General features: G+C 51.1%; 6 protein-coding genes across 6 annotated transcripts; 2 read left to right on the forward strand and 4 right to left on the reverse strand.

Moving 5' to 3' along the window:
• Window positions 1-141: 141 nt before the first annotated feature.
• Window positions 142-2,432, reverse strand: BJY04DRAFT_187864 (mannose-1-phosphate guanyltransferase). Its single transcript, XM_073711123.1, has 5 exons — window positions 2,148-2,432; window positions 2,046-2,089; window positions 1,835-1,981; window positions 899-1,775; window positions 142-847 (listed from the first exon to the last, which is right to left on the reverse strand). Exons 1-5 carry the CDS (start codon window positions 2,152-2,154, stop codon window positions 828-830), a joined length of 1,095 nt encoding a protein of 364 aa, XP_073571827.1. The 5' UTR covers window positions 2,155-2,432; the 3' UTR covers window positions 142-827.
• Window positions 2,433-2,678: 246 nt separating this feature from the next.
• Window positions 2,679-4,594, reverse strand: BJY04DRAFT_187865 (uncharacterized protein). The gene has a single exon (XM_073711124.1). It carries the CDS (start codon window positions 4,210-4,212, stop codon window positions 3,136-3,138), a length of 1,077 nt encoding a protein of 358 aa, XP_073571828.1. The 5' UTR covers window positions 4,213-4,594; the 3' UTR covers window positions 2,679-3,135.
• Window positions 4,595-4,760: 166 nt separating this feature from the next.
• On the forward strand, window positions 4,761-7,720 carry BJY04DRAFT_187867 (i-AAA protease YME1). The gene is made up of 5 exons (XM_073711125.1): window positions 4,761-4,952; window positions 5,010-5,138; window positions 5,208-5,319; window positions 5,383-7,094; window positions 7,153-7,720. The coding sequence occupies exons 1-5, from the start codon at window positions 4,923-4,925 to the stop codon at window positions 7,546-7,548; spliced, it is 2,379 nt and encodes a 792-aa protein (XP_073571829.1). The 5' UTR covers window positions 4,761-4,922; the 3' UTR covers window positions 7,549-7,720.
• Window positions 7,721-8,960: 1,240 nt separating this feature from the next.
• Window positions 8,961-11,481, forward strand: BJY04DRAFT_52609 (glycerol kinase). The gene is made up of 4 exons (XM_073720567.1): window positions 8,961-9,612; window positions 9,670-10,664; window positions 10,714-10,880; window positions 10,941-11,481. The coding sequence occupies exons 1-4, from the start codon at window positions 9,338-9,340 to the stop codon at window positions 11,199-11,201; spliced, it is 1,698 nt and encodes a 565-aa protein (XP_073571830.1). The 5' UTR covers window positions 8,961-9,337; the 3' UTR covers window positions 11,202-11,481.
• Window positions 11,482-11,537: 56 nt separating this feature from the next.
• Window positions 11,538-13,425, reverse strand: BJY04DRAFT_187872 (uncharacterized protein). Its single transcript, XM_073711126.1, has one exon. The coding sequence runs from the start codon at window positions 13,324-13,326 to the stop codon at window positions 11,761-11,763; it is 1,566 nt and encodes a 521-aa protein (XP_073571831.1). The 5' UTR covers window positions 13,327-13,425; the 3' UTR covers window positions 11,538-11,760.
• A 191-nt stretch (window positions 13,426-13,616) lies between these two features.
• Window positions 13,617-15,203, reverse strand: BJY04DRAFT_217712 (pyridoxal phosphate-dependent aminotransferase; the record flags this gene model as incomplete). Its single annotated transcript, XM_073716113.1, has 3 exons — window positions 13,617-14,221; window positions 14,271-15,032; window positions 15,122-15,203. 3 exons carry the CDS (start codon window positions 15,201-15,203, stop codon window positions 13,617-13,619), a joined length of 1,449 nt encoding a protein of 482 aa, XP_073571832.1.
• Window positions 15,204-15,414: the final 211 nt, after the last annotated feature.

A 15,414-nucleotide genomic window follows, 5' to 3' on the forward strand; every position in this document is an offset into this window, starting at 1 on the left:
TTCATTGTATATTTTACTCCTGATTACATCCAGATCCCCCACTCAGGCCCGAACACAATCCAATCTAATTATTCCTCTCCATTGAGGACGAATGGCATTCTCTTGACCGCAGGGCAACCGCACATAATGTTAGATAGAGACATAGTAGTCCAACGGATTTTTCTGACAGCATGATGGTCTAGACAAGTAGTGGGAGCATATCAAGTTCCTTTTCATTGTTTTCCTGTCCTAATCTCCTCTTTTCTCATCTCATCTTTCCCTCGTCCCATATTTACATGTTCACGTCCACGTACATCATTATAACCTGTAGGTGAAGGGCGAAAACCAGAGAAATAGGAGACACCAGAATAAGTAGACATGTAAAGTAGGTAGAAAGACAAACAGTGGGCGGCTGGGTGAGTCAGAAGCAGATTATGTATGTATGTATGCATGTATAAAAGGGGTAGATGAAAGAAGACGACGGGATTCAAGACAAGGTGATGTAGAAGGGATATGGTGCTGAAATGGAAAATTGAAATTAGTCCAAAGATGATATCAAGGAAATCAATTACTAAGGGCTGTAATATAATAATGGGAATTAGAACTGGATTTCAAGCATGCAGTGCACCGTCAAGGTGTTAGAGTGTGCCGGAGAAAAAAGTATGCACTAGGTGAATGTAGAGTTGAGAGGGTGGAGATTGGGCGTCAGGCAGGCGCGTTGCTCGAACCCAGCTGTAGAAAGGCGCAAATCGACTCCGGTTCTATGCATTTAGGTTGTTTAAGGGTAGGTGAGGAGGAGGTGGGGTGGAGGTATAAGGATTCGTCGGGCGGCGGTGAGTTAAAGACGTTTACATGATAATGGCAGGGACTAGGTTATGATTAGCTATCGGAAGGGTGGTAATGAACTGGATTGACTTACCATCCACGTTCTGCTTGATGCTCTTGTGCGGCAGGATTGAGCCACCGTTGACGTAGATCTCATCACCAATCGTCACATCATCACCAAGCACAGTCACATTCTCCAGGCGAGCCCATCGCCCGACGGAGCTGTTCCATCCCACAATGGTCGACTTAACCCAGGCATGGTCCTTGATCTTGCTGTTCTCCATCAGAACACAGCGCTGCAGACGAACACCGTCCCCAATCACAACGTTGGGGCCAATGACAACATTGGGGCCAATGCGGCAGTTCTTTCCAATCTTCGCAGAAGGGTCAACCATGACGTTTCCGCCGTACACGTAGGGTTCTGAGCTGGCAGCGAGTAGTTTCGAGTTGCGCTTCGTGAGCGAGGTAAGGTAGAGGCAGGTACCGGTAAGGAAGTCCTTGGGTTGACCGACATCCATCCAGAAGCCCTCGAGATCAAACGAGTGTAGCAGGCCGTCTTTCGTGATGGCGGGGAATGTCTCTTGTTCGATGGATGTTGGGCGCAGCTCAATGCGCTTCAGCACACTAGGGTTCAGGATATAGATACCAGCATTGATGCGGTTTCCAACGAACTCGACGGGCTTCTCAACGAATCGGTCAATGCGCGAGGGGTGGTTGGGCTTGTGAACAACAACACCGTACTTTGAGGGTTCGTCGACTTTGGTGACAACAATGGTGCCCTCGTCGCCGTGGCGCTTGTGGAATTCAGCGAGCTGCTGGAAAGGATAATCACAAATGACATCGGAGTTCAGAACGAAGAATGGGGTGTCGTCTTTGCCGAGAATCTTCTCTGCCAGCTTCAGAGGGCCGGCAGTTCCGAGGGGTTCTGACTCGACGGAGAACTCAATCTTGACATTGTACTGCTCTTCGTACTACATCCACCACTACAGTCAGCATCTGCAGTAGCTGTGCAGATTTAGGGAATGTATACCTTCTTCAGCGCAGAAACCATAACATCTGGACGGTAGTTGACAGCAAGGACGATGTCGGTCACACCAGCAGCAGCAAGACTCTCAACTTGGTGCAGAATCATGGGGCGGTTACCGAACTCAACGAGGGGCTTGGGCAGAGTGAGGGTCTAAGAGAATCAAGACAGTTAGCTGAGATCCGTTGAATCAGTCGTTCAGGAGGGGATTGCTCACCAGGGGCCTCAGGCGGGTACCGAAACCACCAACGAGAATAAGAGCTAGGAAACAAGTAAGCACAGGGCCGTCCTTGCTTGGAAGTTCAGGAATATGCTATACCCTTCATAATTGTGGTAGAGTTATATTAGTCCAATAGAGGTATGATTAGGAGAACGAGTGTCGGAGACGGAGCTGTATGCGGGCGGGGAATGCAATTGAGGAGAGACAGGTGTCCGCACGAGGCAATAGCGGGGAGAACAGACAAGTGAAGTTGTTCAAGATGAGCTGTCAAATGCACAGATCAACCGCTGGGGGACCGAGTATAATTGCAGAAGAAGAGAGTCGAAGGAACAGGAGATCCACGACCACCACGATAATTAAAAGCCAGGAGAACACGTTTGAGTCCAAATTAAAGGTCGAAGAAACCTGGCTGTAATGTAAGGTACCACCTCAGTCCAACTGCAACCTTCTGCTTGCGGGCAGCCGCCACAGGGGCAGAATACAGCTTCATGATTGGCCATATATATTACCAGTACGTGTACAGTACATCCACCCATGATCAGGCGCAGCAACTCCGATCAGGTGGTCTTCGTGGGGCTCAAAAAGCCCCTGGATTTGTTCTCGAATTTGAAGCTGCTCGAAACAAAGTACAGATGCACTGTCTCATTGGTTCTCGGCAAGGTGATACTGAACATGTTCCATGGCAATATGTATCCAGGATGACAGACATTGTTTCCAAGCTTCCAATCAACCCGTGACTTGAGGCAATCCGAGGTCTAGCTAAAAATGTAAAGTACATCAACGGCTGCACTCGGTCATCTCGTGACTCTAGGAACCGCGAAATCATGCAACTCCTGGAACAAAGAACGACCCTTTGCATATGATTAAGGATTTAAGGGGCAGTGGTGTAAAAGTTACATGGTAGTCCTGAGCAGGCCATAGGCCCACTGTACTTCTATATCCAGGCCCTCGTTCTCCAGAGTCACAGTGCCATCCACATGGACCCGGCATCGCTGCCCTCCTTACTTGCAACACCAGTCCATATCCCCGGCTCCAATGCTCCTTCAGCGAAGTCGGTAACTCATGTTTCTAATAATAATAATGCGCTCTATTGTGTATCAGGAGGCAGAGTCACAATCCTTCCGGGTTTGGTACTACCGCCTGCTGCATCCGGAACAAATCGCCTGATCCAGTCGCGTACCTTACGTACCTTCACCAGTAGCGGATCTTCGCTTTCGGCTGCGTGGCTCAGGATGTCCCGCAAGTTGTAGATTCCGCCCAAGTCAGTTGCATCCACTTGTTGGCGGTGCATGAGGTCGATTTTGGTGAGTGCTCCCCGCAGACTTTGCCCATATACCCGTTCTCGGAAGCAACTCAGTCCCACTGTACGAAGTAGAACAATATCCCGCGGTCGAAGTGACATCAGCGATTTTCGAAGCTCCTCCCCGTCTGTATCGCCGCATCTGCGGGTAGCCGAGCTAACCGTCGAGGGGGGTAACCAGAACGTAACCCCAAATCCAGTTCTTGTTTCGTCTCCTACCACCACCTCAACAAGGTCCAGTTCTCTCTTCCACTGCCTTGTCAGGATACGACGCGAAGGCCGGATGACGATGATCGCGGCAATGAGATTCACCGTCATAGTCTGTGGCACAATAGATTCCAGATATGGTGCACTGGGTATATCTGACAGGTTTGTAATGCCGCCATGGATCGGTGGCCGCGTTGTCTTAGTTTCGCCCTCATCGTTGCTTGCAAAAGAGGTTGCCATGCTTTCAGTCCATTGACCACTGTCCAGTACGGACTCATCTGGTGTAGCACCTGGTGCAGAGATCTCAGATGTTTCATGGACAGTGAAAGAATGGTTGTAGAAGCGAGATAGTTCTGAATCCTCGGAAATAACCGCTCGCATGCCAGTCGATGATTGGAGGTCATTGGTTGTGAGGAAAAGGGCTTCTCCGGCCATTCTCCGGGGTCCTTTCATTTCTGGTGTCTCTGGAATAGATAGTCCTGCCAATAGCCGCCATTTCCCCGAGGTGTCCTTTAGAGGCAGAAGCAGCCCGGACGCCTCGTAGCGGGAGTCGGGATCTCGAAACGGGGGCACAGGTTCATTGAGAAGCTCGCTTTCATCCCACCGTAGACTCGAGAATGTGGGTGCGCCCACGAGAAAGATATTCCTAGAGGTCATTGTGAAATCGGCTCAAGAAGGTCTAGCCATTCGTAAGTAAAGGTAATCGGCTGTTCCGTCGTGTTGAATAAGAGCGATATATATATCCCGTTGACGGTGGCCGTACTCAGCATGGGGTATATATTAAGGCAGATGTCGAGCTACCACAGATGCCGTCCGAACATAGCTGGATAAAGCGCTGATGTCTGGGTCGAACGACCAGCCGCCTTATTGAGCCTCCTTCAGGTACCCATGCTAGAACGGACGAGACGGATCGTACCAGAGCCTTGATGTTGATAGAAATCACGCAATGATATGACTAGAGCTGTTGCGGCAAGAATGACAGTACTTCCATGATCAGGTAGAAGAGGATGTTCTTCCGAGCGTGGTCTGAGGATTGCGCCTTGGTTAAAAGGTTCAATGGTGATAGTGGTTTGTTTCTATATGTGCCTCAGGCGCTTAGCAATATGTGACACGTGACATCAAATTATACGGTACGGCAACTGGCCCACATTGGCATTACTCAACAATTGGCGTCGCCGCCGCCTTCTCGGACGCCATCATCGACCAGATTCCCTCCTCTCATCCCGCCATCTGCATTCCCCGGGCATGGCATCTGCGTTATTTCAACGATAGCTTGTATCATTATCCATCCTCCTATTCGTGGACTACTCTTTCCCCGAGAAGTTGTTGCTTGTTATTGCCGCGGCCAAGTGCCGCTTATATTGAACATGGCCTTTCAACTTCCTATCTTCACGCCGGTAAGAATGTTTTGCTGCGCTGGCAATGCGCTAAATCTAACAGAAGGCTTCATATAGAGCATTTCAGCGATGGTATCGTCATCCCGTCCATCGGTGTCCAAGTTGGTGACCACTCCCTGGAATGGCGTTGGAAAGACCTCCGCGGCCGCGCCACCTACGATTCAGTCACGACGGATACACCTGCAGGTCAGTTTAGGAATACTCTTGGATGAGTTTAGCGAAAACAGTGTCGAACAAGCACTGATGCTCCAACAGCGCCCCGCGCGCATCTTTCTGCCCGACTTTCTCGCCTCGGCGTCTTCCGAGACTCTAGCCACTGGAGCTTCTCGCACGCTTATAGATAGACTGCCACGGTCATTGTCGTATAGTAAGCGTCTTCTAATCTGCTGTCGCGAGTAACGATCCTCATTAACACACTCGATCTGTTAAGACAGAACTCTATGGGCCGCACCGTCGCCCACCGCATCCCGTTACCCGTCGCTTTCTACCCGGACTTATTCAACAGTGACTCCGCTGTCCAACCGTGCTTATTCGCCAATTAATCCCATCAATGTGCAGCGGCTAGACCAGAAACGCTTTCTTTTTGGAGGACCGTCTTATAGCCTGCTGGCGCAGAAGGAAAAGACAGCGAACAACAATCCGAATAGTGCCAATGCCCAGAATGCTTTCTACCAAGCCCTCCTCCGGGCCAATATGCCTGCAATTGTGATTGAGCGATACCGAAGTGGCCATTTCACGAGCAATGTGATTTCGGATGCAATTTATCAGAAAGCCTTGGAGCGCGTCGGTGGGACTTCGGCCGTACCCGCGCCTGCTGTCAACCAAGCTATCAACCCTGAGCAGGCTCAGATTGTCGGACAGGCTATAGCGGCTCAGAATGCCGGTGGTCAAGTTGCGATCTCCTCAAAGCAGCCAGGGACCGGCGCCAAGGATGCCCCTCTGCACGTTGTTGTAGAGGAGTCTTTCGGAAGTACGGTATTCCGCTGGGTCAAATTCTTCGTAACGTTTGCCTTTGTCACCTACTTGTCTCTGGTTCTGATCACTGTTATTGTTGAAACTACCGGGGTCTTGAAGAACATCAAGGGCCCTCCAACAAATCAAGCCCAGCCTGAGCACCAGACTGCCCGATTTAGCGACGTCCATGGATGTGACGAGGCAAAGGATGAGCTACAGGAACTCGTAGAGTTCTTGTTGAATCCCGAGCGGTTCTCCTCTCTTGGTGGCAAGCTTCCCAAAGGTGTCTTGCTTGTTGGCCCTCCTGGTACAGGAAAGACTCTTCTTGCTCGTGCCGTGGCAGGAGAAGCCGGGGTCCCTTTCTTCTACATGTCTGGCTCTGAATTTGACGAGGTGTACGTAGGCGTCGGCGCCAAGCGCGTCCGTGAACTCTTTACTCAAGCCCGCACCAAGTCCCCAGCCATCATTTTTATTGATGAACTGGATGCTATTGGTGCTCGGAGGAACGAAAGAGACCAAGCTTATGTGAAACAGACGCTGAACCAACTGCTTACCGAACTCGATGGATTCTCTCAAACAACCGGGGTCATCATTCTTGCCGCTACCAACTATCCCGAATTACTGGACAAAGCATTGACACGTCCCGGTCGATTTGATAGGAAAGTGGTTGTAGATCTTCCGGATGTTCGGGGACGGATGGAAATCTTGAAGCACCACATGAAGAACGTCCAGATCGGCACTGATGTCGACGTGGCAACGATTGCTCGTGGTACTCCTGGTTTCTCTGGTGCCGACCTGGAAAATCTGGTCAACCAGGCAGCCATTTACGCTAGCAGGAACAAGCAGCTAAAGGTCTTGCCAAAGGATTTTGATTACGCCAAGGACAAGATTATGATGGGTGCAGAGTCTCGCAGCAGGGTTATCCAGGATAAAGACAAACTTTTGACCGCCTATCACGAGGCTGGACATGCTCTGGTGGCCTACTTCTCTCCGTCTTCTATGCCGCTGTACAAAATTACCATTGTTCCTCGAGGAATGGCACTCGGTGTGACGCATTTCTTACCGGAGATGGATATGGTATCCAAAAGCTATATCCAGTACCTGAGTGACATTGATGTCTCCATGGGCGGTAAAGCGGCCGAGGAGATTGTCTTTGGCGAGGATCAGGTCACAAGTGGTATCTCACAGGTACGTATTTTCTACTAACACCATTGACATTCTAGGAATAGACACTGATAAGCTGCAGGATCTTCGAAATGCAACACAAACGGCGTTTACCCTCGTCACCCGTTTTGGTTACTCGAAGAAACTTGGCAATGTGGATCTGACTGTCAACTACGATAGTCTCTCTTCTGAAACCAAGCAGGAAATCGAGGCTGAAGTTCGACGATTAGTGGAGGAGGCTCGACAAAGAGCCGTCAATATCTTGACGGAACGGCGACACGAATTGGAGTTGTTGACCAAGGCGTTGATAGAGTATGAGACGCTCACGAAGGAGGAGATGGAAAAGGTGCTCAAGGGTGAAAAGCTAGACAAGCTCACGCTGCCGTCCGAGGCGCCTCTCAAGCTGCCAGAGTCCCTGAAATCAGCGAATTTGACAACGCGTCCTGGGGTAAGCGGGCCTCGAACATCAGCCGACTAATGGCAACCTTTCTTTTTTCTTTCTTCTTCTGTGTTATATCTGTTCATTCAATAGGCATGCGGTCCATTCAAGCTCATACATAGCATGTTTTGAGTTGGAGAGTGAAGCAAGCAGGCATCTCTCGGCTACTGTACCGTATTATTTCTGCATAAGAGAAAGTTTTGCATAAATAGAGCATGATGAAGCAGCTGATTAGGCTGAACTGAAGTGCAGGATTTACCCCAAGTCGAAACTCCGGAATCCGGGAGAATGATAAGCGGGTCAATGTAAGACGGTCGAGACTTGAGACTCGCCTGTGATCAATTAGGCAATTGGAGCCATGGGAGTCGGGATAATTCAGACGGCTCCGATAATAGGAACGGAGAAATGGCGCCAAGCCCGACCCGAGTCTTAGAAACAATAACCTGGAGGAGGAATTGGTGCAAGCGCAAGGGACCAATTTCTCCGTGAATCAGAGGGAGGGACAGAGGGAGCAGCAGGACGAGGGGCTCGGCTGGGCTTGTGGTCTAGAATTGGTTTTAAAAACACAGACTGTCAGGTGCACAGACGATCAGTTAGTGGCCGGATCCAGGGGGTTGAAATGGCGACAGCGCTTGAGAAGTATTAATAATGATTCTAGAAGCGAGACACATGACCGTGTGGACGATTATTTGGCAGGGAGAGGCTGGAGATGTATGTATAGTCCCGCGATAGTTCTGCAAAGAAAAATGAAAGAAGCATCATGTGAGGACAGGGCAGAGGGCCGAGACTCTCAAGGGGAGCACAATGCGGAAGGCTTGCCGAGCACACAGCCAAAGGGTTCTGGCTGACCTTCCGCTTGCGAAACCAAGCATTGGGGATTCGTAACTCCAGCGAAATCCAGGCAGGGGAAACTCGCCAAATCCTCTGGAGAGCTGGTCGTCTGATCAGAAAAAAAGGAGGGAAAAGAGAGCCTGGAATGCAGAAAGCAAATAATATCGGACAGATCGCTCTCGTTGCTACCCCACGCCCCCACCTTTCTCCGTCATGATGGTTCTGCCTTGCTATCTCAATCATGAATAATTTCTGTCTACAACGCTCCCCGACACACTGCGAGCCCTCTCAAGCAGGTACACTGCACACTTGCCGAGTCAAGAGTAATGCAATCTGTATAACCAATTGCCGATGATCTTGGTTCTCTGGGAATAATTCACCAAGGGAAGTGTCCACTCGGGGCCAGCTTGGGATCTTAAAAGAGTCCCTCATCCCCCCCCCTCTGCCCCTCTCCCTCCAGCCGGTTTTCTTCACCTTTTTTCCCCTTCTATGATCTCAGTTGTTGCTCAGTAAGGCCGAACCGTAATACTTAATTCCCTAATCAGGCCGTCTTCTTCTCTTGTTCCCCCTACTGATCTCCGCGTCGCCACTCTTATTCCCGCTTCGAGCTCCCAAGAGTTCCAATTACTTCAGTGAACCAAGTTGGGGCTCTCCACAACGACTTTCCCGAGGCCTTGAATTCTGTCTACGTCACCATCCATTACTACATCTCTCGTCTTGGCCTCTTCAACTGCGCTCCCCTCTCCATCCCTCTCTCCCACACAACACAATCCTCCTCCTTTCATCCACTACTTGTTTACTCATTGCACTTCCTGTATTGTCTCCATTCGTAGCTCAATTCCTCATCCGCTCTTGCTACGCCTTCTCCGCTCTCCCGTAACATTCAATCTGGGGAATCGACTGTTCTACTCGACACTCGCCTCCAGAACTCCATTTCTCCTGTTACCCCTCCTACCCCTCTTCCCCAGTCAAACCCTCCAGAACACACACAGCCATCATGCGGAGGAATCCCTTTGACATGTCGGACCTTGACGCCGAGATTGAGGCCAACGAAGAGCAACACCATCAAGTTCAGATCCATGCTCGGCAGTCCGTCGATGGCCCGCGTTCTTTGCTTCAGGATGAAGACCGCCGCAATGACGACCTGAAAGACCGCTTTATTGGTGCAATCGACCAAGGTACTACGAGTACGCGGTTTATCATCTTCGATTGCACGGGAAACCCCATTGCGAAGTACCAAGCGGAATACCAACAGATTCACGAGCATTCCGGGTACGTTTACCAAGATGAACTTGTGCTGTTTCTCCGCTAACATGTCCTTCTTTTTAGATGGCATGAACAAGACCCTTACGAGTTGGTAGACTCCGTCTACACGTGTATCGAGGAGGCCATGAAGACCTTCCTCGCCCTTGGTCACTCTAAATCAGATATTGAGGCAATTGGCCTCACCAGTCAACGAGAAACCGTTCTCTGCTGGGATTGGGAGACGGGCGAGCCCCTCTGCCGCTCAATAGCTTGGCCTGATACACGAACAAAGGGCCTTGTCCGTGAATTGAAGGAGCAGGAAGGAGCGGATGAGCTGAAGAACCTTTGTGGTCTGCCCCTTTCTACATACCCCTCCTCAGTCTCACTGGTATGGCTACTCCGCAACAACCCGGTGGTCAAGCAGGCATATGATGAAGGACGACTTGCGGTTGGTACCGTCGACTCGTGGCTCATCTATAATTTGAACGGTGGCATCGAGGGACGTCACCATGTGACCGATGTGACAAATGCCTCAAGAACCATGTTCATGAACCTTGAGACACTCGATTACGACAAGCGACTGCTAGATTTCTTCGGAATTGATCAAGAGAAGATCAGACTGCCCAAGATTCTTCCGTCCTCGGATCCAGAGGGCTTCGGATACGTCAGGTCAGGACCGCTTGAGGGTGTTCCAATTACTAGCAATCTCGGAGACCAGTCTGCGGCTTTGGTCGGCCACTGTGCGTTTACACCGGGAACTGCGAAGAACACCTACGGTACAGGTTGCTTCCTCCTGTATAATGTTGGCGATAAGCCCGTGATCTCAAAACATGGCTTGCTTGGCACCGTCGGCTTCCAGTTGGGAAGGAACCGGAAACCAGTATACGCGCTGGAAGGAAGTGTAGCCGTGGCTGGAAGTGGTGTTTCCTTCCTAATGAACAACATGGGCTTTTTCCGAGACTCACGCAAAGTCAGTGAGGTGGCGTCGACAGTACCTGACAATGGAGGATGTATTTTCGTCACGGCTTTCAGTGGTCTTTTTGCGCCGTACTGGATTGACGACGCCAAGGGAACAATTTGTGAGTACTTCGCCCACTTAATTGACTTGACAATAACTGACCGGTTCAGTCGGAATTACACAGCACACACAACGAGGGCATATCGCCCGTGCAACAATGGAGGCTGCCTGCTTCCAGACGAAAGCCATCCTTGACGCCATGGAGATGGACAGCGGACACAAACTCTCTGAACTAGCCGTTGACGGAGGAATGAGCAACTCCGACATTTGCATGCAGGTGTGTATACATCTAACTATATCTCACCAGCACAAGATCAGAGCTAATTCTCCCACTCAGACCCAAGCAGACATCATCCAAATCCCAGTCGAACGCCCAGCTATGCACGAAACCACGGCCCTCGGTGCCGCCATCGCCGCCGGTTTCGCCATCGATATTTGGAAGGAATTTGACGAACTCAAGAACATGAACCGTGCCAACCGAACCTCCTTCACCCCCGCTATCTCCGTCGAACATAGCAAGAAGATGTACAAGCAGTGGTCGAAAGCCGTCGAGATGTCAAGAGGCTGGGTTGATAACTCGGAAATGCAGGAGGAGTGATCACTTCTCTCTCCGAATCTATACCCCACTATCTTTCAGCCATAGCCATCTTCCTCTCCAACCGCGCTTTACGTCCACGCCGCAGAAAACCCGCCCGCAGCCGATAGTTGCACCCTCTATTTCCCTGTACATTCGCATGATTCTTACGATTGAGCGCTTTTTCTTTCTCTTCTACCTTCCTCCCTTCTCGGTTAGATCATGGGTTCCGGTTACAAACCTATTTACCTACTTTTTGGATGGGATTACCACTAGGGTCTGGCGATTGGATGTCGCATACACACCGGTATGGTAGATGGAGGAAATCTCGGAATATTGCGATTGCGATCCGTGATATGATTTGATTTCATATATTAGATAGGTGCATACTCAAATAGGGGGTATAAAATTATAATAAATGGTATGCTATGATTACAACCAGCCGATAATCTATCAAACTTCGCAGTAATATCGGTCTTGAGAATGATCTTCAGACAGAGCAGGTCAGAAGAGAGTATATTTACTCACAACCAGCCGGAAGCACTCATCCAAATCCACACTCAGGGAATATCAATATTTTAGACTAGGGACTCGGCCCGGCCTCAAAAACATACGGCACCCCCAGGCCACTCTCCATCCCCGCATCTGCAAGCCGAATCACGCTTCCTCCCGAACCCGAACCCGACCCAAAACTCCTCCCCGAGGTTGAGTTCGGGATCGATACATTCGACCGGACCGGCCGCAGCGAATGCGTCGATGCCGATGCCGAGACCCAGGGTGTCCTAGGCGGTTGCGGCTCCTGGAGCGGAAGCCATTGCATTTGCGGGTTACCGAGAGCAGACCTTGACCTTCCTCGTTGGATATCCCGGTGGGCGTGGGAGCTTCCGGCACCATCGAGATACTCATTGGCGAAGTGGTATCCGTACCGAGATGACCGAGACTGTGCCCTGGAGCGGGAATGGTGTGTGTTTGTTTCCCCGTCTGTTTCTGTTTCGCCTTCCTCATCCGAGGGTCCGATGACGGATTCTGAGTTTGTCTGTGACCCGAAGATCGAGTTTGTGTCGCGCATTGAGACACCGTCTGGACTCATGCCTAGACTGAGCCCTATTGACTGGAAATTAAACTCATGGATGTCGAAGCGCATCCCGCGGAGCAGATCTGCGAATACTCGCATCAACTCTCGGAATTCGGACTCGTAGAGATCTCGTCCGGAGAAGCGGGCTTGTTCGTACAGTGCCAGAAACTCCAGGCTTGTTTCAGGCGGGTTTAGAACGGAGAGCTGCGAGAGGTGCGTTATGTACTGCCTCAGCGAAGCGGCAGCCGGGCGGCGAAGGATCTCAACGACGCGGGTGTCGGGAATTCTATGCTCTTCGTCCTGGTGAGGGTTCGGGGCACTGAAGAATGGATCCGGCGGCGCAAGGGAAACAGCTTTTGCTTCGATGAGGTGAGGCAGTTCGCGAATGACGGTGCGGTAGCACAACCCTGCTGGGAGACCACTGTTATTCTCACACCCTCCTTCACCTTCAGCAGGAGAAGCATTCGCCTCAGTAGGACCAGACACTTGCCCCGGTGCCGACCACCCAGCATGCTCGATGACCCCCCAAGGCGGATTCCCGGGGTTAACCTCGAAATCGAATCCGCGGAGTAGCCCCTTTCCTTCTTCTCCAACGCCATTTCCCATCCCATCACCGCCGTCTCCTGCATCTCCATGACCCGACGATGAATTCAGATCTCTAGGTCTTACACCAGCAGCAATAAGCGCACTTCTCCCCAGGCCCTCTACCACCAATCTCCTCACGGATTTGCCGACATCTTCCCGTTCAACGGGAATCCAAGCCTTGGGTATCCCACCAAGCACAGTTCGGTTCGTGTATATCCGCGTCGCGTATATAAGCACGGCAAGGAGGAACGTCACGATATACCCGCCGGTGATAATGAAGATATTCGTTAGGCGGTGCGTGACGTAGCATTGGTAGATTGCGTCTGCGGGAGTGAGCACGATGAGGCAGAGGAGGATTATGGCGAGGAAGGTAAAGACTGTGTAGTTTAGTAGGCGGAGTAAGGTTGTTTTTGGTTTTGAGGCTGATGGGGAAGGTTGTGAGGTTGAAGGGGTGGGTTTCGGCGTTGCGGGTGATTGTGATGGTGGCATTGGCGTGATTTTTCCTAGCTTGGAAGGTTTGGTGCGTGTAGAGTGTTTCGGAATGGCATGGTTGCTTGTGAACCCTTTTGCTGTGCTGAGTGTGCTGCTGATTCGAGGAAGGGAAGGGCGGATGGAAACAGGCTGGTGATGTAGGTACGTAGCTTGCTTGCTTCGGAGATTGTGCGGAGATTGCGTTCACGTGACTTATACTTCCATATCTGTTCTATAAGAATTTGTGTCATGATAATGATAGTTACTATTAATATATGTCTAATGTCTATATGTATGCAACGGAAAATCTACTCATCCTCAATCGCCACCTCATCCTCCAAAGCAGGCTCGTAGTGCTCTCCGCGCGCACGGCGAATCACACGCTCAATACCGTCAAGGCCCATCTTCAACACATCCATCTTCGGTCCATAACTCAGACGGACAAAGTGATGGCAAGGACTATCAAATAGATCACGTCTCTTCGCCGGGTTCAAGTCAAAGAAGATACCCGGAACGACAATGACCTTCTCCTTGAGTAGCGCATTGAAGAAGTTCAACCCGTCGGAGATGTTAGCTTCCTTGGGGAGAGGCGGGTCAAGAGATGTGAGGTCGAGCCAGATGTAAAAAGTTGCTTGAGGTACGTCCTGAATACGGAATCCGATCTCGTGCAGGCGCTTGAGGACATAGTCACGCTTCTCGCGGAAGTGGAGTTGTAGGGCCTTCATTTCCTGGTGCACAAGCGACGGCTCGAGCATAGGGATGGCAGCCTCTTGGAAAGGAGCATTGGCACCACCGTCGAGGTAGGAGCCTGCAGACCCGAGGGCGTCGACGAATTCCTTAGGGCCGACAACCCAGGCGATACGCCATCCAGGAAGACGGAAGCGCTTTGTGAGGCCATCAATGAGAAGGACATCTATTCTGTTAGCATTCACAAAGTACACTGGCTGTGTTCAGTAGCGTACCATCCTTGTTCACGTCCACGACGTTCGTAGCACCACTGATAGTGGTTCCGTCACAGTCAGTGGTGTAGTTATAACCGCCGTAGAATTCATCCAGGATGAGAGTAGCACGGTCTCGGCAGATATCCTGGATCTGAGCCAGCTCGTCGCTGTTCACAAAATGACCCGTCGGGTTGCGGGGGTTCGAGGTCAGAATGACTGATGTACCACGAGCAATTTCCTCCGCAATCTTATCAGGGTGGATGTGGTAGTGATCTTCCTGAGCGAGAGGCATCGGAATAGGAGCAATGTTCTTGAACAGACTTAACATCTCCGAGTATGCAGAGTAATCTGGAATAGGGAAAGAGAGGTATGAATTTCCCAGGATGGCAGCAATACGGATCAACCCCGCACGGCCACCGGGAACAATGCAGACATTCTCCCAGGTGTACTGACTCTCCTTGCCCTGGCGGTAGTGTTCATTATATAGACGAGCGACGGCGGCACGGAGGGGCTTGATACCGGCGGTCGGGCCGTATTCGCGAGCAGCAGAGGTGATGGGGATGGACTCTGGGCGGGGAAAACTGCCTTCAATCTCATCATCGGCCTCGGGGGCGCCCTGGCCAAGATTGGCCCAACCCGTAGGGTCTTCGGCATAGCCGTGCTCTGTGGCACGTTCGGTACACCAGACTACCCCAGTGGAGGCACGGGAGGCGTCGAGACCGGCATGAGGACGGTGACCTTCGTGGGCGGTTCGGAACTGACGATGGGTTTCGGATTGAAGTTCTATCAGACATGAAATGTTAGTTCTGGGTAAGAATGGAGACTGATAGTCTGATAACCCCCCGCAAAAGCAAAGAAGCCAAGAAACGCACCGTTTGTGGACAGCTCCTTGCCTATAGAGAAGCTTCGGTTGGAGGGGCGCAGGATGCTCACGCGACGTCCAGAGAACGACATGATGATATAGACGGGAACTATAGGGTATGACTACCAAGTATTATAGGGGTGGGCGAGGGGAGGAAAGAAAGAAAGAGCAGAGGAGAGAAACAGGAAATGCAACGCAAGTGCAAAGTGGATATTGTTCAGCGCGCAGTGGAAAGGACAGCGATTTTATACCAGCAACTCGAGCCTCGATTGACGAAGCACTGCCCAGTTGTCTCGTTCGTTG

This window comes from Aspergillus karnatakaensis, assembly GCF_047715665.1.
Source record: "Aspergillus karnatakaensis strain CBS 102800 unplaced genomic scaffold BJY04scaffold_21, whole genome shotgun sequence".
Classification (NCBI taxonomy): Eukaryota; Fungi; Ascomycota; class Eurotiomycetes; order Eurotiales; family Aspergillaceae; genus Aspergillus; species Aspergillus karnatakaensis.